General features: G+C 62.0%; 2 protein-coding genes across 2 annotated transcripts in view; one reads left to right on the top strand and one right to left on the bottom strand.

The window, feature by feature from the left end:
- STK32C (serine/threonine kinase 32C) overlaps positions 1 to 5,300 on the top strand; it is an 8,744-nt gene extending 3,444 nt beyond the window's left edge. The window contains exons 5-11 of the mRNA XM_023762662.1: positions 48 to 137; positions 486 to 589; positions 1,134 to 1,250; positions 2,344 to 2,469; positions 2,554 to 2,685; positions 4,074 to 4,141; positions 5,153 to 5,300. Of these exons, the coding sequence (XP_023618430.1) occupies positions 48 to 137; positions 486 to 589; positions 1,134 to 1,250; positions 2,344 to 2,469; positions 2,554 to 2,685; positions 4,074 to 4,141; positions 5,153 to 5,300 (785 nt within the window). The remainder of the gene's footprint in view (positions 1 to 47; positions 138 to 485; positions 590 to 1,133; positions 1,251 to 2,343; positions 2,470 to 2,553; positions 2,686 to 4,073; positions 4,142 to 5,152) is intronic.
- Positions 5,301 to 7,824: 2,524 nt separating this feature from the next.
- DPYSL4 (dihydropyrimidinase like 4) overlaps positions 7,825 to 20,515 on the bottom strand; it is a 16,573-nt gene continuing 3,882 nt past the window's right edge. The window contains 14 exon segments of the mRNA XM_023762661.1: positions 7,825 to 8,132; positions 8,890 to 9,055; positions 9,742 to 9,921; positions 10,313 to 10,483; positions 11,143 to 11,284; positions 11,568 to 11,724; positions 12,542 to 12,662; positions 13,088 to 13,111; positions 13,113 to 13,157; positions 14,013 to 14,093; positions 14,189 to 14,250; positions 15,400 to 15,564; positions 17,506 to 17,690; positions 18,261 to 18,349. Coding sequence (XP_023618429.1) covers positions 8,041 to 8,132; positions 8,890 to 9,055; positions 9,742 to 9,921; positions 10,313 to 10,483; positions 11,143 to 11,284; positions 11,568 to 11,724; positions 12,542 to 12,662; positions 13,088 to 13,111; positions 13,113 to 13,157; positions 14,013 to 14,093; positions 14,189 to 14,250; positions 15,400 to 15,564; positions 17,506 to 17,690; positions 18,261 to 18,349 — 1,680 coding nt within the window. The 3' untranslated portion in view covers positions 7,825 to 8,040.

Below are 20,515 nucleotides of genomic sequence, written 5' to 3'. Positions count from 1 at the left end.
GCATCTCCAGTCCTTTGTACAGCGGTGCTGTCTCTCCCTCCTCGCAGGACATGCGCACCTGACCGACTTCAACATCGCCACCATCATAAAGGACGGGGAGAGGGCGACCGCACTGGCTGGGACCAAGCCGTACATGGGTGAGCCAGGCCCCGCACCCACCCGCCCGCCGCCGACTCCCATGTAGCCTGTGGCCGGTGGGCAGGTCACTTCCCTACAGGCACAGAGCCGCCATGTACAGAACAGCGTGTCTGATCCGTGCAGAAGACAAGTGACGCACAAGAGGGTTATGGGTATGACACGAGATAACCTGGTGCACGCGCGCAGGCTGTGGGACCGGGACTGAACCAGGTGGTCTGTGGGGAAGGGTGACAGCTGAGGGCGCTTCCGGTCAGCTCCGGCGGCAGCCTGGTTTCAGGCCCCATCTTGAGGGGCCAGCCCTGGGGCCCGGGTCAGGGTGCTCAGCCTCTCCTTCCCTTTCTGGAAAGCTCCGGAGATCTTCCAGTCTTTCGTCAACGGTGGGACCGGCTACTCCTTCGAGGTGGACTGGTGGTCGGTGGGGGTGATGGCCTACGAGCTGCTGCGTGGTTGGGTACGGAGCTCCTCGGCCCCAGGCTCAGCCCCAGACCCCAAGCCGGCTGGGACCCCCAGGGGTAGCCCTGGTGCCCTGGGGAGGGAAGAGGCTGCCCCACCCCAGGGGTTCAGGGACATCAGCGTCAGCGAGGCCACCCACGCTCGGGTGGGCGCACAGTGCCTGAGGGAACGCTGGGGGGGAGTCGCTGGGGCTTCCCGGGCAGTGGTGGGCCTGTGCACTGGCCTCTGGGCTTTGGGCCTGGAACTGTCCTTGCCCATCCCCTGGTTGGGGCTCCGAGGGACCCCACCCCGAGGAAGGCAGCTCCGCCTGGCCTCCGGGGCCCATCCATCTGCCCCTGGGGAGGACGTGCCTCCTTCAGGCCTGGTCAGCGCCTCCTCTGGTCAGTCCCTCAATGGAGGTGCGGCCCAGCCCCGGCACCTGCTTCTCCTCCTGGCTGTTCCCAGGAGGGGCCGTGCTCAGGCCGTGCCTGCACTGGGGTGGGTACTGCCGGGCGCTCTGGGTCACGGTGAGGCACCAGCACAGCGCCGCCTCCTCTGCCCAGAGGCCCTACGACATCCACTCCAGCGACGCCATGGAGTCCCTGGTGCAGCTGTTCAGCACTGTGAGCGTCCAGTACGTCCCCTCCTGGTCCAAGGAGATGGTGGCCCTGCTGCGGAAGGTGAGCCCCTCCCGGAGCACAGGCCCGCCAGACGCACAGGGGTGTGTGGCATGGAGCCTTGGTTCGAGGAGGCATCTGGTTCCTGCATGTCTGTCTGGCAGGCTCCCTGTCCATCCGACTCTGTCCTATAGTAGCCTGGCTGGGAGCTAGTGTAACCCTCACCAGCTGGTCCCGCGACACTGGTTACCACCCTGCCTCACAGATGCCCAAACTGAGACGCAGGCAGAGAAGTTAGCCAGTGCAGGTCACGTGTTGTGTGTGCTGGAGGGAGAGGGTGTGGGACTGGCCTCCCCTGCCCCTGTGCCTGCTGCCAGTGGCCTGACCACCCCCGGGAGCAAGCACAGAAGACCCGGGACCCCCTGCACCTCCCAAGGCCTGAGTGTGTCTGTAGCAGCCCAGGGCCCTCAGCCTGCAGGGACGTGGGGGGCCATGGTGTTGCCACCAGCGTGCATCCCTCGGGGCAGGGGCTGGGCTGCGGGGCCCCACAGCTGCCTACTCGGAGAGCCTCATTTAAAGACCCTGGTGCAGCGGGACCAGGGGTGGGAGGACGTGCTGGACTGGTGGGGCCCCGAATCCTGGCCTACAGGGTCCTCGTGGGTCCGGAAATTCTGTTTCTTTGTTATGGAGTGGGGCCACAACATTAGTAACAAAGAAACGGAATTTCCGGAGGATGAGGCCCAGAAATCAGGATTTTAAAGATTCCCAGGTGATTCTAATGTGCAGCCAAGGTTGAGAACCACTGCCTTAGGGCCTCATGGGGCTGTGATGGTGGTACTGTCTGTCCTCTGCAGTTAGCCAGGCCGAGTCTGCCACCTGCTGGTGAATCCTAGCAGAACATCCTGCAGACCCCATGTGCCCTGTGCCTCCTTGGACTCTAGGGGCTGTCAGACCGCTCACACTGTCCCCTTGGCCACATCACTGCACTGACCAGGATGCTCGCCTGACCCTTGAGACCCTGAATTTCCAAACCTCAGGCCTTCTGGCGAGACCTGCACGGGTGCCCTGGCCTGGGCAGGCTGCTCCCCCAGGGAGTGCCGGGCCTGGTCCCGCTGGGCCTCGGGCCAGGCACCATCTGACGTGGGCCTTGTTCCAGCTCCTCACTGTGGACCCCAGGCACCGTGTCTCCAGCCTCCAGGGCATGAAGGAGACCCCCTGGCTGGCCAACGTGCTGTGGGACGACCTGAGCAAGAAGAAGGTGGAGCCGGGCTTTGTGCCCAACGTAAGCCTGCGCGCCGGTCCGGACGGAGGTTCCAGGGTGGCTGGCGGCACCCGTGGGTGAGCTCGGCGCCCTGTCCCTCCACAGAAAGGCCGCCTGCACTGCGACCCCACCTTCGAGCTGGAGGAGATGATCCTGGAGTCCAGGCCCCTGCACAAGAAGAAGAAGCGGCTGGCCAAGAACAGGTCCCGGGACAGCAGCAGGGACAGCCCCCAGTCCGTGAGTGCGGGGCCGGGGGTGGGGTCCTCCCCCTCACGTTACAGCCTCCCCACGGGCCCCGGCAGGGATGCACCTCCTGCAAAGTCCCCAGCCCCCTCTTCTGCGCCCAAGTCTGCAGCTTCTCTGAGCCCCTCTCTTCCTCCCTGAGCCTCTGGCTTCCCCTCTGAGCCACTCACTTCCCTCTCTGAGCCCCTCACTTCCTCTCTGAGCCCCTCAGTTCCTCTCTGAGCCCCTCACTTCCCTCTCTGAGCCCCTCACTTCCCTCTCTGAGCCCCTCACTTCCTCTCTGAGCCCCTCACTTCCTTCTTTGAGTGGAATGGAACCCTCTCCAGGGGCTCTTGCCAGGGAACTAGCCCCCAGGTCTTGGGGGGATGCCCTCACGGCAAGACTCTCCTGAACCAACGTATGGCCTGTGCCTCACCCGGCCCACAGCCTCCCACCCAGGCCCAGCACCTCCCCCCTCAGCACCCCCCCCCTCGGGCCATGGGACACTGGTAGTGTCGGAGGGGAGGCAGAGGCACATCCTGAGGGGCGAATACTCTTTCAAGGCCTCTGCTCGGTTGCAGCCCTGCCTGTCTGCAGGCACGTGGGGGAGGGTGCTGCTCTTCTCCAGCAGGGAGGGCCCCTTGTGCAGGGGCAGCAGGGTGCCCGCGTGCATCCACTGAGCCGGCCCCGCCCCGGCGTATCCACTGAGCCCAGAGACTTCCCTATCAGGGCCTCGGCTTTGATGCAGGAACTTCCCAAGCCTGGCAGCCCAGCCTTCTCTGAAATCCCCCTGCTCTCATCTTGACCTGAGCCTGTCTCTCGCACATGCATCCCCAGTGCCCAGCATGGGCCAAGCAGGCCCATGTCCATGTGACGACTCCTCCCGCTCTGTCCCCAATGCCACAGCTGCGTGCACCCTCCCAACTCACAGTCCACGTGGCACCCATGATGGTTCCTCATTGATCTGGCCAGTGCAGGACCCAACTCAAGGCCTGTCCTGAGGCCGCTTCTCAGGGCAGCCCCTGTGGTGACCATCTCAGGGCAGACCCTGAGGTGGGATTTGGTGCCCAAGTGAGAAGTGGCCTGGAGGAAGGGGGGAGGGGAGGGAGCCAAGCCAGGTGTCGTTTCCCACCAAGTCTGGTCACTCGGACACGGCCTTCCATGTCAACGTCCACCTGAGGCAGGGAGCTGGGATTCTGTCCAGGAAACCCTTCGGTCACTGGCTAAGAGTCACCTGGGAGGTGCAAACTCCCAAGTGCTCTGCCGCCTGGGGGTATAGTTCAGGCTTTGGAAGAAAGCCAGCGGGGCAGCCATGGGAGGACAAGCAGACCAGGTGGAAGTGTTCCCACCGGAGGGGATTGTGAGAGAACCTGATGACATCCAGCACTCGTTCTGACTAACAGGAGAATGACTACCTTCAGGACTGCCTTGATGCGATCCAGCAAGACTTTGTGATTTTTAACAGAGAAAAGTGAGTGAGTGTGGGGAGGGGGGCAGGGGGGAGGAAGGGGGTGATGGGGGCAAAGAGGAGTTTGGGGAAATGGGACAAGGCTTTCTTGGCCACCCAGGTCTTGAACCCAGGAAACCTGGCCCCACCCCCCTGGGGGGTCTGAGCATTGGCCCTGGGAGGAAGGGGGGAGGCGAACGTTCAGGCTCATACGGGAGGGGCTCCTCCAGAACCTTTAGTCCTAAACTGGGGCCAATGGCCAGAATGTCCTGGGGAGACACTCAGTGGACTTCCCAGACAAGGGCTGGTGGCTCCTGCCTGCATGGCTCCTGCACATCCACTGCCTCCCCTCAGTCAGTCACGCACTCACTGAGCAAACACTGTGTGTCGGACTGTGGGACAGAAAGGTCATGGCTGGCTGGCAGGGAGATACAACAGGCCACGAATAGCTGCGACACTTCCACAGTCAGGGGATAAAGCCCAGTGCTGTGGGCCCAGGGGCAGGAGTGGCAGGGCAAAGCACGGAGGGCTTCCTGGAGGAGGTGGCTCTGAGCTCCAGCCAGGAAGGGGAGCAGGATCAGTCGATGCTCTGTCCTACTTTAGTGACCACGATGGCAGGTGGGCACTGGTTTAGGACACTGACCACCATCCTGGAGGCCAGAGCCAGGGTAAGAAGGGGACTTGTCCAAGCTCTTTGAAAAGCCTGCCCCAAAATTCCTGACCCCAGAACTTGCACTTAAACCAGGCCTCCTTTCAGCTTCTGGCTGGAAGTGAACTGAGACTCCCCACCCCTGCTGCTCCCAGCCCTGGGCCCATAGTCAGAGGTGCTGCTGGGCTGAGTGCCCGCAACCCACCAGGCCTACGACCCGCCCACAGCCGCCACCCGCTCCCTGCTGGGCCAGCCTGTCCAGGACATGCCGGACACCTGGTGCGTGTCCAGGGCCCCTGAGCCAGGGACATGCTGGAGTGCTCAGACCAGCGGTCCCTGGGCTGCGGGGAGGCTGCACAAAGCCCCTCCCTGTGCTTCCCCACCAGGCTGAGGAGGAGCCAGGACCCCACGAGGGAGGCCCTGCCCGCTCCCGAGGCTGGGGATGTGGACGGTGAGGCCTTGGCGGATGGTGAGGACGCGAGCCCCGCCCTGCCCGTGTGCGGCTCCGTCTGCCCCTCGGCGGGGAGCAGCTAGGAGCCCGCTGGCCCTGGGGAGGTAACTCAGGCTGCACTGGGGACTCAGTGCACCAGAGGGACAGGCCAAGCAACAACGTTCCCACTGAGCAGCCCGCTGGTCCGAGCACAGGCCCCGGCTGGTGGCTCTGCTGTGTCCTGGTCGGTTTCCAGGGAACAGCCTGACCACTGAGCTGCCATCGGCTCTCGGAGGCACATGGTGACAAGTGGCTGTCAGAGCGGTCGAATGGTGGACCAGGAGTGCGCTGCCCCTGGAGGCTCTGATTATGTGATGGTGGTCCTGGCAGCCTCCCGACCCCTCGCTGGCAGGTCACGGGCTGGGCCGCGTGGTGGACAGGCGCGCTCGTCTCTCACCACCTCTCGGCTGTACATAGGCCTGGAGGCCCGGCCTGCCGTCGGCTGCCCCACCTGAGCTTGCTACCCAGAGCGTGGGAGGGGCACAGGGCCCACGGTTCTTGTACATCAAGGGGGAGGGCTGTGGGTGGGAGGCCGAGGATGTTTTATAAATACAAACTGTTCCAGCACTTTCTGCGGTGTTTCTGCATATTTTCCCCTCTGGGAATTACAGACCTCTTCGGTGTTTTCCACGTCCTGTGCCTGCCGAGTGGTCGTGCTGTTCAGGGACATTTGTCCAGGAGTTGGGCGGCTCCTGCTGAACGGAACCCCCAGCATCCGACCCGCTGCTCTGGGTGGGTGCCTGTCTACCCGGGAGCCGCAGAGCTGTGGCAGGGGTGGCGCCTGCTGGGCAGAGGGCCAGACTGTGGAAGGACAGACCACGGCCATCCATCCCGAGGAGCCGGCTGAGCCAGGTGGAGGTGGGCCGGGCAGAGGGGTCTTGCCGCCCCACTCGCTGGGGTACGGGGATTGCTGTCTGCACAGCTGATGTGCCCAAGTGGGGCTTGGCCCCACACCCCCGGGGAAGCCAGGGTCCAGAGGTGGGCAGCACTGCAGGCTGCCCTGTGGGTGGGACAGACCCCAGAGCAAGTTCTGGGTGGAGACCTGTGATGTCAGAGGCAAGAAGGCGGAGGGAGGTCTGGGGTTTTGTATAAACATGTAAGTCTGCCTGAGCATCTGAGACTCCAGGGGACAGCAAGCCTGTTCCCCTTGTAGGCGGCAGGGATGCGTGTGTCTGGCTCCATGTCACCCAGTCTCTCCCGGGGCAGGGGATGTGGGGCTGCGGACGCCAGCCTCAGTGGAGCCCCAGGAAGCAGCTGGGGGGCTGCCCTGGCCAGACCCAGCCAGAGGAAGCCCCAGAACTCGGTGGGACCCGCAGGACAGACGGGCTGCCCCAGGCCAGCCCGACCTCCCTGGCTTGTCTTCCCCGTGACCATGACCATCCTGCTGGTGTGTGTGCAGGGTGGGGGGGGGGCAGTGAGGGGGGAGGAAGACACCCCTTCTGGGAGCATTCCTCGCCTGGGGCACAAAACTAGAACCGTTTTTATGAGAAAGAGGCTGAGGTGAGGAGATCAGCTCAACCTTCTTCTGAAAGGTTCTGGGCTGCCTAGCCTCAGGGTTTGGATCGGATTCCTGTGTTACTTTGCCTTGTGGGGAGCGGGGGGGACCCAGGCTGTGTGTGTGGGTAGGGGCATCACACTTAGACCTGGCAGCTTGCTGGAGGAATCAGCTCACAGCCATGCAGCCCCCCAACCTTCTGCTTGTGGCTTGGGTCCATCTGGTCAGAATGTGGGTGGAGGTCCTTCCAGTCTGCCCCTGACCCTCTGGCTGTCCCTGACCCGGAGGCCTGGGCTCAGGAGCAGGTTCCCAGACCCCCTTTCCTAAGGGGATCCATCCCCACCACTCAGACCCAGCCCTGCCCTTTCCCAGCATAGGCTGAGCAGCGTGTCCCTGTGGGTGGTCCTGAGGTCCAATGCCAGGCTAGGGGCCAGCAGGAGGGTCCGGGGTGGGGGGACGAGGGGGGCGGCGCAAAACCCACTCACGCGGGGATGGTGCAGGGGCCAGAGAAGTCGGGGCAGCTTCCAACCCAGACGCCTTTAATTGAGCCAGTGCCCATCGGACTGGTGGCAGTGCTGCGGCCGGCTGGGTGGCATGCAGAGTCCTGGCTACAGTTGTCCTCACCGCACAAAACTGCTGCTCTACCGCACTACTGGATGCACACTCAGTAACAAGACAGGGGCATCCTAGCTAAAGGTCCTAACGCCCCCTGGAGATGGGCGACTACGAGGCGGAGGTTTGGTCCTTGGAAGAGTGTACACGCGGCTGGGAAGCCACTCGACTGGGAAGCCACGCCGCGCTCAGCTCCCAGCAGGTCCCTGAAGTCACAGCGGCCCCCGTGGGGCTCAGCTCACGGCGCTGCTCCTGTGCTTTGACAGGCTGGGCCGGGTTTGGGGGCCGGGACCGGGGGCACAGGCCGTAGCTCTGCAGGGAGGCAGACGGCAGAGCCGGGACTTCGAGGGGCAGTGATGCACACGGGGAGGAGGGGGCCAACCCCAAACCCTTGGCCTGTGTGTTGTGAGGCCCCGGGGGTTCCCACAGCCCTGCCTTCATGAGGCACCTAGCACCCGGCCCAGGCAACCTGAGCTGTCCCTGGCAGTGGCACCTCCCCAGACTCAGCCCTCATAACAGGGCCTGGGACCCCCAAAAGGAGAGTTTCTGGGGAGGGGAAGGGAGACCAAGCACCTTGCAAAGTCAGTTCAACAAAGGGAAGCTAACAGGGAGAGTGAGCCCCACGCCGCCTGTCTGGGACAGCACCCGCTGCTCACACCCTGCACACTGAGTGAGGTCTAGGACAGCGAGGTGATGTTGGAACGTCCACCAGGGGGCGCCATGATCTTCTGGGCTGTGCGTCTGGCAATGTGGTCATCTGCCTGAGATCCTGCAAAAAAGGGAGGGATGTGGGCGTGGGGAGAGATTGCAGACACGGCCACATCCAAAGGCCAGGATTGCAGAACCCGCCCCCCCAAGGGTCCCTGACGCTCCCCAGATGGCAGGTGCTCCTGTCACTGAGGCAAGGCCAGAGTTTACAGCAGGCAGGGGCCTGGAGGTCAAGGTCCACCCTCTGGGAAGGCTGCCTGGAGCAGAAGCCAGTCCTGCCTCGTCCCTCCAGGGGGTCTCAGGCTGTCCCCGAGATGGGAGAGGCCTGTCCCTAGCTTGTAAGATGATCCAGATTTAAAAGGAGACCTTCCCCTGCCCTATGTCCGAGGAGGTGAGCAGGGATTGCCATCACCTTCCCAAGAGGGAGCACGAGACAAGTCCTCACGGGGCAGGTGAGCCCCCCCAAGGGCTGGAAAGGGAGGTGTCTGGCTCTGGTTTGCAGGGAGAACCTGGGCCCAGTGCTTCTGGAAGGTTCTTCACATAGCATGCTGGGAGGTCCCTGACCAGAGGCATGTCCCTGAAGGCCCTTCCTCGTGTGCCTCACACACCACGGCGGGTGGCGGGGCTGCTGGGGCTGGAGTAGCCGGACTCCACCTGGCATTTGGGTCCCACTGAAGCTGGGCATCCCATGCTCACCCTGGGCTCAGAGTGACAGCCCCAGGCAGGTCCTGGGGCCGGAAGGGGCTTCCATGTGGGCCTCACCCCCCCAGCCCCTCGCAGGGCAATGGTTTTCACCCACAGACACAGGCTCAACTCACCAGACAAGCTGAACCCCGACTGGTGCAAGTTCCTCACGGGTGGCACTGAGATCTTCCCGGGGCAGGACGCGCGGGCCTGGGAGCCACCCCCGGGCTTGGCGGGCACCATCACCTCATGGACCGGCCCATCGTAGAGGCCTCGGGGCACGCCGTGAATCTCTGCCAGCTGCAGGTCAAGGGAGCCAGGCATGAGGGGGCTGAGGCACCCCACAGCTGGAGGGCAGGGACTGCTGCCGAGAGCCTGACCACTCTACTCTGTTCCAACATCAGGGTCAGGTTCAGGGAGCAGCTTCCAGGCCCTGACAGCCTGAGTTAGAGCAGACACCACACCCCTCCCCAGGGGACGGCCCCCAGGCAGCTCACTCTCAGTTCAGACATCCTTTGAGTGTGCCTGTGTGCATGCGTGTTCATGTGTGTACATGCAGCAATCACTTAGGCATGCAGCGTAGAACCTAGGCCGATACCTGGTGCAACCATCAGACGCAGGGTTATGGGAAGAGAAGGTAAAGATAAGGAAAAGTGCTCACGATGTTCACAAGAGCCGTTGTGGAAAGCTCACGCCCTGCTTATGATCACGTGCACATCTGCTCACGGAGAAACCCTGGAGGCCCTGCTTCTGTGTCCCAGTAGTTTACTTGGGGAGGTGCCACTCATGACTCTATTTCCCTCTGTCTGGGCTTTGCACAGATGAGGGTCACTTGGGAAATAAACGCTCACAGGGCCACCCCTGGAACCCACCCCGGAGCAGGCCTGTGCTGCTGGGCAGGGGGTCGGGGCTGATCCGGAGCAGAAACCTCCCAGACGCGTGGAAGGTCCGAGAACTCTCGCCTTGCACGCTGGCCCGGGCCTTACCCTGTTGCGCGCCTTGATCCTCTTGTAGACGAAGTCCGGGAACGTCTTCCGAGGAATGAAGCGGCCGGCGCCCGGAGTGACGAACAGGTGCCCGTCCTCCAGGACCACCCTGCCCTGACTGATGACCACCGTGGGGGCTCCTCGGCACTCCACGCCTTCAAAAATGTTGTACTCCACATTCTGGGGGGACAGGGCGAGAGTCCACACCACCCTCAGGACACCCCTCGGGCTGCCAGCCTCGGGGGGGGGGGGCGGGTCTGAGTGCCCGTGCTTGACCTCTGATGGGAGGCAGCCAACTCGGCGGGGCCAGAACCAGCAGGAACTGGCCGAGCCCTCCTGGGCTTGTCTCCGAGTCCCATTTCTTAGAAGGACAGAGCACATGGGTGAGCTTGCCCTGGGTAACGCCCTCCAGGTGGGCAGGCACGTGACACTCTGCAGCATCTCGAGACAGGTGTCCCAGCTGAAGGGGGCAGAGCTGCCCCCAACGGCCATCCTGGAGCCCCAGGAAGGCTGCCAGGCCCCGACCCCACCCTGACCCGGGACCCTGACTTGGGGACCCGGCTTCGCTCACCAGATTGTGGCTCTTGGCAGAGATGATTTTCGTGGCCTTGGGGTTCCAGATCACCAGGTCAGCGTCGGAGCCCACAGCCACTCGCCCCTTCCTTGGGTAAAAATTGAAGATTTTGGCTGCATTTGTACTGGTCACAGCAACAAACTCGTTCTCGTCCATTTTCCCTGAGGCCTGGGAAGCAAGAAGGGGAGCTGAGAGGCTTGGGGCTTCATGGGGACTGAGGCTCCGCCCCCCAGGGCAGCAACAGCACCCGCTCACACTCCCAGGGCGCATGAATCGGTCCATCTCAGCCAGCCAGTGCTCCCCTCTTCCTGTGCCCAAAGCCTGGTCCCTGGGCTCACTTAGTGGTGAGTAAGTGGAGAAGGCTCCATGTCTGTGTGCCCTGAGGGACACGACTGTTTTCCCGTGTGGCCAGGAGGCCTGGGGAAGCAGGGCGGTGAGGGGAGCCGGGGTCTGGGCCTCAGTCCAGGGAAGGACCGGGGTTGGGGGGCGAAGGGGACCGAAGATGCCAAGCAGAGCTTTCCGAGTGAGGCGGGAGTCTGGATCGCAGGCATGAGGGGGAGACCACTAGCACCGCAGAGGATAACACCATCGGAAAGGGGTCCCACTCGCTCTCAGCTGCCTGCACAGATGTGACATGAGAATCGGAGGGGAGGGCCCTCGGGGAACCAGAACCGATGTCTGAGGAGCCCTGGGTGAGGGCGGGAGCAAGGACACGCTGGGGCCCACACACTGGACTCATTCCTCGCGGTGTTTCCCGGTTAAGTGCTTCCCACTCTGCTGAGCCAGCAGATCCGGTCGGTGCACGGCGCCCAGGCCCCGGGACTCACCACGCACTTCTCCCAGACCACCGACATGCGCTCCTCCACACCGTTGGTGCCCTCGGGGATGAGAGTGAAGTTGTCTTTGCCGACGGCCTTCTGGGCAGTGGTGAAGGTGCAGTGGGCACTGCCCGTCACCTGGAGGTCCCCGCTGAGAACAAGCGAGTCAGGGAGCCCAGAGGGGCCTGGCCCTCCTGAGCCAGCCAAGGCCGCTCGGCTTCACCCCCACGTGGCCCAGCGCACCCACAGGGCCAGAGGTGGTCTGTGAGGGCAGCGCTGGGCAGAGCTGCGCCTCGGTGTGGGGGTGGGGCCGGGGCAGATCTGGGTGGGTGCTCTGCTGTGGCCCAGGGTTTGTGTGGGAGAAGCCTGGAGCTGCCAGCAGGCGGAGGTCGTGCACACAGGCCCACCTGGGGCCACCCTGAGCGTCTCCTTACCTGGCCAGCAGGGAGGTGAGGTGGTCTGCGGTGGTGGGGTCCGGGTTGATGGGGGGGGAAGTGACGAAGGCCGCGGCCTTTGCCCAGTTCTTGCTCCAGTAATGCGAGCCGTCAGTGCCCAGGCTGGCGGTGAGGGGCTCCCCAAACACGACCACCCCTGCAGTGAGGCCCGTGAGAGGCACCCCACGCCTGCATGCCCCCAGGACCCAAGCAGGGTGGAGGCCTGGGCACTGCACTGCCCCTCAATTTCCTGACCCTGCACAGCTTGTCCCTCTCCTCTGGGGCACCAGGCAGGCAGGGGGTCAGGCCTGCCAGGCACTCCACTGGGCCACAGGCTGAGTGAGACCCCGTCAGCTCGCTGCTCGCCCCCTGCTGGTCTGCACGGACGCATACACGCTTTTCTTATTTACCCCCTGCCTCCAGCTGTGTGGGTGCTCTGCGGGCAGAGAGCACCCCAGCTTTCGGGATGTGCACCCCAGCTCCTGGGTGCACGGAGGTGCCCAGCGAACAGTAATGTGGGGCGCCAGGTGGGGTCAGCTGGACAAGGTTCCATTGCACTAAAATCAGGCTCCCTCTCACCCTCACCGCACATTTCCCTGGGGAATCCTGACCATGATGACCCCAGGGCCATCCTGGAGCCCCCGGGAAGGGACTAGCCCAAGGTCACAGGGCATGTCCACCGTCACACACAGACCCTGTAGCTCCACAGGCCCCTCTGTTTGCTTTAAGGCCCCCGGTGAGCAGCTGCTGCTCCCCCGCAGGCCACGCTCCCCCACAGGCCACACGGCCCACCCCTGGAGTCCCTGGCATGAGGCCCCTCGGTGAGGAGGCCAGGCTGGAGGGCAAGCTGCTTCTCAGTCATACCTGCCCTACTCTGAGCCTCTGTGAAGCCAGCCAAGTTCCCGGGAGGTGGAGAAGATGACCCCTGACCCCCCAGACCCTCACCAGCATGGGTGTCCAGGCCCAGGACTCACCCCTGCGCTTGGCTCGGGCCACCACGTCAGCCGCAGCCTTGCTCATCACCTTGGTGACGTACAGGGGGCAGTTGGCCTGCTTGGCGATGGTGACGGCACGGTACACGGCCTCGGCCTCCACCTGGGGACAGGGATGCTCAGGCCACGCGAGGGCCTGGGGAACCCTGACCATGCTGACCCCCAGGGCCATCCTGGAGCCCCTGGGAAGGACTCGCTCAAGGTCACAGGGCATGATGGTCACACACAGATCCTGGGCCCAGAGAGGGCACCCCTGGGTGGGTGAGGACTCCAGCTTGGGGCTCGGTGCCCAGGATGGGGTGACCCACATAGTTCCCAGGCCCTGACCATGCCACCGTTCAGCCTTGAGTACCAGGCTTGGGGTGACCAGCAGTCATAGGGGACATGTGCCTGGTGGGGGGACAGGTGAGGACATCGTGGCCGCGGCCCTGCCCAGACCATGGACCCCAGACCCCCCCCCCAGAAGGAAAGTGGCATCTGGGGCGCAATTCAATTCCAAGGTGCCCCCCGGCGGGGCACAGCGCCTACTTCGTCGGGGTGGCTGAGCACGTGGGGCCTCGGGGCCGGTGATGCCGAGCTCCAGCAGCCGCTTCTGCTCCTACAGAAATCAAACCAGGTGCCACGTTCCCGCCCAGGTGCGCCAGAGCCCGGAGCCGCAGCCAGGGCGTGCGGGCCACCGCCCAGGGGCAACCACTGGCTGAGGCTGAGCCGGGGCCCCCGGCATCACCAACCACAGAGAATGCAGAGCAGGCGAGGAGTGGCTGCCGCTCCCTGAACTACAGATGGGGGAACGGGGCTTGGAGAGGACAAGGGACTTGCCCAAGGTCACAGGGCTCCTGGCGTCGGGGCCGAGACGACCCCACAGGCTTGCCTGCCAAGCTGGGTGTGCACTGGGGGCTCTGTACAGGCGGGGTGGGCGGACCACCCCCCAGGCCCCAGAGGAGCCCCCTGAACCTCCCAGGTGCCCCGATGCACCTGCACCTGAAGGGCCACCAAAGGCGTGAGGAGAAAAACATCAAGTGCAGGGCGCAGAGGTCGTGGGCGCCCACCTCACAGCCGGGCCGATGGGCAGGACCCCACCTGGGGTGTGACTGAAGGACAGGCACTGACCCCACACGTGCGCCCACTGGTCAGAAGGAAAACAAAGCCAGCTCCCTGAGGGGCCTCCATCCCTGGGGCCAGGAGGCCCGAACCCCCGGTCTCAGTACCCCCAACAAAGCAACATTTTGGTTTGGAAGAACTTTTGATAAGTGTAATGACCATGGAAAAATCGATGGCAGCAAAAAGTTCCCCTAACTCCCTGCTTGCTTGACCTTTGACCTGGGCAAACTACCTCCTGAACATGTTCAGTATTCCCTCCCTCGGGGTTGGTGGGATTAAGTGCTCACATCCTGGTGTCCAGGAGTCACCCTCGCCCTCACCCCTCGCCGCGCCCAGGCAGCCCAGCCCGCACCTCCTCCACGATGTCTCCGTTCTCTGCGTGCACTTGGGCCAGGGCTCCCAGGTCCCGGATGATGCTGAAGATCTCGTACATCTGTGAGGAGAGGTGCACGAGCCGTAAGGGGGCGTCTCTCCCGGCAGCAGCCCGAGAGATACCCGCTGGCCCCTCCTCTGGGCACCGGCCCCTACCTGGCCGTCGGTGCACTGGCATCTGTCCTTGTACGCCATGAAGACCAGGAAGGAGTTCACACCTGGAGGAGAGGCAGGAAGGGGTGAGACGCTCAGCTGTCGGGGTGATGCCTGGGAGACTCCCCGCCTCCCCCATCTCCAGAGGCGCCAGGTGGGATGGTCCCTCTCCAAGGCCGTCTCCCCAGCTGGCATGGCAGCCCTTGGGCACCAGGCCCCCACACACTTACCGACAAGAGGTGACGAAGGAGGGCGTCTGCCAGCCCCCCTCACCTGCCCCTCAGGCCCTGGGATCAGGGACCAATGGCTCCCCAGTAGCGAACGCAGATGAATCCCTTACAAACACGCCTCTGGGCCCCGTCACCCCTCTCTAACTCAGTCTAACTTTTGTCAAATCCATTATGAACCTTGATATGGTTTTAGCTTCAGGACTTTCAATCAAAAAGCTTAGCCCTCGCCCTGGCTGGTATGGCTCAGTTGGTTGGGCATCACCCTTCGCACCAAAAGGTGGAAGGTTTGATTCCCTGTCAGGGAACACCCCCAGGTTGAGGGTTCATCCCTGGTTGGGGCATCTGCAGGAGGCAGCTGATCGATGTTCTGCTTTCATATCGATACGTATCTCTCTCTCCCTTTTCCTTCCTCTCTCTCTAAAAAAAAATTATATATATATAAATATATATATATATATATATATATTTATATATATATAAATAAATTATATATAAATAAATTATATACATAAATAACTAAAAAATGTAATTAAAAAAAACAAAAACAAAAAACTTAATCCTTGGTGATGGTCTGGTCCGTCATCAGCACGGGCAGCATAGAGCACTGAGGGTGTTAACACCTCCTTCTAACCGGGTCTGTATTTGCCAGGAAAACGAATATCACGTTTCCTCCACCCACGAGCACGAGACAAGGGAGCTGCGGTACCAGCTGTGACCACTGTAACGAGGACAGTTACAAGATATGTCCCTCAGACCCGGGAGGCAGAGGACTTGAGCCTGGATCCTCTGGAAGTAGAACAAACCCTCGAGTGACTCTTGTCCAACTTCCCCCAACTCCTGGCCACCTGCCCTGGGGCCAGACGGATGTAGAGCCCAGCACGGAGGGGCGGCCCGGGGAGGGGGGCTTCCCACCGAGACCAGGGAAGCCCAGGCACCTGTCTGCCCTCCTGCCCGCCAGTCCCCCTCAGCCCTGTGGGCACTCACCCTTGTCCTTGACCAGGGCCTCCAGCTCCTCCCTGATGCTCTCGTGCCAGCGGGGGATGTCCACGTGCAGGGAGTAGTCGCAGCAGGCCCCGGCGTCCGCCCGCTCCCGCCACTGCTCGTAGGCCGCCAGCAGGCTCACACCCACGTCAGGGAACACGTGGTCCACTGTGGGGGCAGTGCAGTCAGCCGAGCCCCCAGCACGGGAACTGGAATGACCTCGACCTCCAAGGAGGTCATGTTAACAAGAGATCAGGAACAACACAGGAGATGCCACAGCCACCTTAACAGGGGCTGTCCCTGCTGTAAACCTGCTCATCAGTTCTTGTCCAGAGAGGCATCGGCCCCATCTCCTGAGGCATCGGCCCCATCTCCTCAGCCTCTCTCTGAGCTGAGACAACCCACCTCGCCCCCCGACGCACACATCACAGCTCAAGAGCATGGGTGGCAGCTAAGGGCCTTACCCTTCAGCACAGGAGCACCTTGAGGTGGGGAAGGGAAGGCGCCGCTGTCCTCGGTGCTGGACCTGGACGCCTGCCCAGAACAGCGGCGTAGGGCTGGCTTCCCATGAGCCTTCCAGACTGCACACACCTTCATCAGTGCCACCCAGCCCACCCATCCCCCGGGGAGGCTGGGAGTGCACACACTGCACTGTCAGCCCCTCACCTGCCAACCTCACACCCAAGGTCCAAACCCTGCCCACAGCCTCCCCTGGGTGAGGGAAGAGCTGGGAGTGCGGTGGCCAACAGGAAGGCACCACCCCAGGGTCCTGGCAGGTGCTGTGCTTCCCTCCAGCACAGCCCTTACGGGGCTCCTGTGCTCCATAGCTCAGAGGGGGAAGCCAGGACCCTGCGGGAGCAGGTGCCTGTCCCACCCTGAGGGCTGTGCCCAGCTCTAGGCCGGTGCTGGCAGGTGGAGGAAGCAGATGGCTCGACAGAGCCAGCCCGAGCCTGCAGCATCTCTCCATCCTCTCAGCCACACCTCACAGCCTTGGCATTGGCATGGGCAGGTGATGTCAACCACAGAGGTGTCCTGGCCGGCCGGGGCCACCAGTGACCGGCATGAGCAAAGGCCTGAAATGACCAGTCTCCTGAGTCCATCTAAAAGATGGATGGACTGTCACGGGGCTTTTCACTTCTTGGTTGAGTAAACCAAACCAAGCCATGATTCTGACAGCAGCTAATTGTCACTGGTGGAGTAGCCCACGGTTCCTGGCGGCAGTCACAGAGCGTTTCCTGTGCACCAGGCGCCACAAATCACCTATGTGCGCGAGCTCGCTTCCTCCTCCTGCTGCCTGACCGATTGGGCAAGTGTGGCCTGTATCAGCCGGCTGTTATCGGAGGCCACACAGCTAAACATGGTGGAGCCAGTGTCCAACCTGGTTCATGAGACCCAGCACGGCAGGCACGGCTGCACTCGGCATTCAAGGCTGCGAGAGAGGGGTTTGGCCTGCTATCTCGTCCTGGCTCCTGAGCTTGCCGAGAGTGGGAACACCACACAAGCTGGCACCTGGGGCTTCTCCTCCGAGCTCAGAGGGTTATGCGAGGACAGCACGTGAGCTGCAGCCCACCAGGATGGTGCTCGCACCTGGCACAGAGCCAGCTTAGAGAAACGGTACTTCTGGTGGTGCTGAGTGAGTAACAGTAAGTTTTTGTCGTCCTTTTCCTAAAGACACAGCACCTGTTTTTCATTCTTCTTGACACAGGCAGGAGCTTGCTGCAACCCAGGCCTCAGCGGGGGTGAAGTTGACACACAAACCCATCTGGCATTTCAGGTGACACAACCCCTCGCTTGCCCAAAGCATCGGAGTTTTCCAAACCTGGTCCTCGGCCAGCCGCTGGCTTCCCAGGAAATAATGAATAACTGGGCACTCATCCATGCGCTCCCACAGACTCCCAGGAGCACCCCAGAGCTGGCCAGGCAGGATGGCCAGCATGAGAAACAGAAGTGACGAGGGAAGGCGCTCCAGGGCTTTGCAGATTGGGATATGATAGAGGAAAAACGGGACTGAGAAAAAACCCAGCACGCAAACCGCTTCCTGCAACACACACACACCCGGCCAGAGCCCCGAGGTGGGGGCCGGACGCTGCCCGACCTGGGGACACTCACATATCATGGTGGTCCCTCCCGCCAGGGCTGCCTTGGTGCCCTGGCAGAAGTCGTCAGCCGGGGTCATGCCCAGGGCAGGCATCTGCAGCCTCGTGTGCACGTCGACACCTCCTGGGAGGACCAGCAGGCCGTGGGCATCGATGGTTCGGATGCCCCCAGGGACGATGAGGTTTTCTCCAATTTGTCTGAAAGCAGCAAAGGGAGATGTCGCTGGTTAGAAAGAGCCCAGGTCAGAACATGCGTGGGCTCCCTGGCAACGCGGTGGAGCTGGGACGCGTGAGCTTGGGCTCCTGTCCTGAGGGAGAGGGCCACACGGCCAGGGCTCCACGGGACTCCGGAGCTGTCAGAGCAGTGACGTGGCTCAACACAGCTGGCCCGAGTGGAGGATCTAGCCCCGTGTGCACGTCACGGCCCTGGTGGTATCCACTGAGGCGTCCACTTGCCCTTCGCTCAGAAGCAGAGAAGCTAATGGGTGTGGTCAGTACGTATTTATTAAGCACCCACTGTGAGCCCCGAATCGTCCCAAGGCTGTGATGGTGCAAGTAATGTGGACGCCATAGTCCTGTTTCCTGAGACCTTATGACTGGACCTTACGGTGAGATCAGTCACTCAAGGCCTGGGCGAGAGCTGCTTGCAGGGAACGAGGTTTCGGAAAAGAAAAAGCACTGGCGTGGATTTCACAAGACTGAGCGTCCTGGGTCACGTGCAGCCAGTGCACTCTGTGGCCCGCGAAGGGATTCTTAACAGAAACTCACTTTACCAAACCGTCTTCCACGTACAAGTCAGCGTAAAAGGACTGGTCATCGTTCACAACCTTCCCACCTTTGATCAGAAGGCGATCACTCTGTTGCAAACAAACAAACAAACAAAATGGATAAGTTTTCTCCAAACCGAGTTACCCAACATTGTTAGTACAACCTCTCACTCTGGATTTACAACTGAAACATTGGCGCACAATCTGTACACGTAAAACCCAACAGAAAAGCCAGCAGCATCTACCATCCGAAAGAATAGGGCAGAGGCAGCTGCAGTCGGGGCACCCCACCCACTCCTTAGGGCCCTGCACCCACCCAGCCCCCTCCTACTCTGCAGAGCTCCCCCCCCCCCACACACACACAGGCCCTCACTCAGCCTCCCCCTCTGCACCCCACTGGTGAGCAGTCTGCTCTCCTCCCAAAGGCAAAAGGATGAAGAGGGAACTGGCTTCTCGCTTTGTCAACAAAAAGCGCACATTAGTGAGAGTGAGTGGTGCAATGAAATGGGTTATATTTACATCTTCAAGTTTATCTTCTAACTCAGTACCCAGCTGAGGACAGAGGTGAGCAAAGTCCCACCATGTCTGCGCTGGCCCGGAAAGTCTGCCCCGCTCTTTCCGTCCCTTCCCCTCCCCCCATGGCCTCTGCGAAATCACATGCAAGGCCATCAGACTGTGACAAACACAGGAGACAAAGAGGAGGACATGATGGATGGTGGGGGAGGAGACGTGGCTGCTTCAGAGAAGGCGAGGGCCTGTCTGAGGGGCTGAAGCGGGAGGCCACACAGCCCATGCAAAGGCCCTGAGCTGGAAAGAGCTTGAATGAATATCAAACCCAAGAGGAAGCTGGGGGCTGGAAACTTCTGAGGGAGGGGAGAGGCCCAGGGCTGGCGGGGTGGCGCTGGGATACATGGAGGGCCCTCAGGGGGTGCAAGCCTGGTAAAAGATGTTTGCAGGAGGTCACACTGGCTCTGCACAGAATGTAGAACCTGGCGTTTAATGATGGAAACAGGCCCATCGCTTGGATGGTTTCTGAGGTTGTCCAGGTGAGAGGAGGGGCCTTGGACTAGGATGAGAAATGGACCCCAGAAGGGCTGCTGACGGGAAGCCATGGGGGTGAAGGGCCAGGAAGGCATCGGGTGACCATAGCTGCTGGTGCTGCCTGGAGGCATCCCACGCGGGTGAACAAAGTGTCAGGGAGCAAGGCCAGCTCTCTGGGGGCCGGCCCACAGCACAGCTGGGACACGGGCAGGGGCTGAGCCAATGCTCACAGCCATAAACCCTTCTGAGCATCCCCCCAAATGTCGGGAGAAAGTGTGGTGTGGTGGCCGCCAGGGGTGATGGTCTGACCTTGGGGAGAATAATGGAGAAGAGCAGAGTGTAGGTCTACACTGTAGACCGATGCGGATGAGGGTCCAAGTTTGCAGCACTTTCCTCAGGGCTCCCTACGACTCAGCCCCGTGGGAAAGCCAGCCGCACTTCACGGGAGGCCTGACCGGGTGCCCACCTAGAGGCCTGGCCAGGGCTCCAGCCAGAGCCTCTGGCCCCTTACACACCATCAGCCTGATGCCAAGAGGACCAGGCCACGGGTGTGGTCGGTGGGAACGCTAGGAGCCGACCATTAAATAACGCATTACTTATGAGCCGTATTACTCACTCTCTGTTCTTACTGACACCTAAGTGCTCGCACCTAATGGATTAAAGTAAAACCAGCAGCCTCGTCTACAAAAGGGCTGACGAACTGCCCTGGCCAAAGGCAGACCCCTCCTTATACAGCCCAGAGCTAAGGATGAGCTTACATTTTAATGGGCTGAGAAGTATTTTCTAAAAGTCCAGGCTTTGGGAAAGTGGTATGAAATCCACACTTCACCCTCCCCCAGTGAGGAAGAGACTTGTGCTCTGGGTCCCCCCACTTACCCCTCACCCCACACCCCACACACGGTTCTCAGGTACTTGGGCCCAGACTCTGGGAACTGACTGGGTTTGGAACCAAGCAGATGAGATGCGGGACCATGCTCAGGATGGGGGCCGAAGGAAGGGGTCCTCCTCCCCCTCCCCCATCCCTCCCCACTCCCCTCCTCCTCCCTCCCCACTCCCCTCCTCCTCCCCAGCCAGCCATCTGGTTCGGTATCTCAGGAAATGAGACCCCACCACCCTCCCACCGAGGCCAAGTCCAGAGTTGGGTCCGAAACTCTGAAACTCCTCGGCCCCTCGGACGCCACCGTCTACCTGGGGGCCCAGGCGCCTGCCTCCCCC

The sequence above is a fragment of the Myotis lucifugus genome, unplaced genomic scaffold (assembly GCF_000147115.1).
Source record: "Myotis lucifugus unplaced genomic scaffold, Myoluc2.0 scaffold_255, whole genome shotgun sequence".
Taxonomy (NCBI): Eukaryota; Metazoa; Chordata; class Mammalia; order Chiroptera; family Vespertilionidae; genus Myotis; species Myotis lucifugus.
The sequence above is the reverse complement of the archived record's forward strand: the minus strand, read 5'-3'. Positions and strand labels throughout refer to the sequence as shown.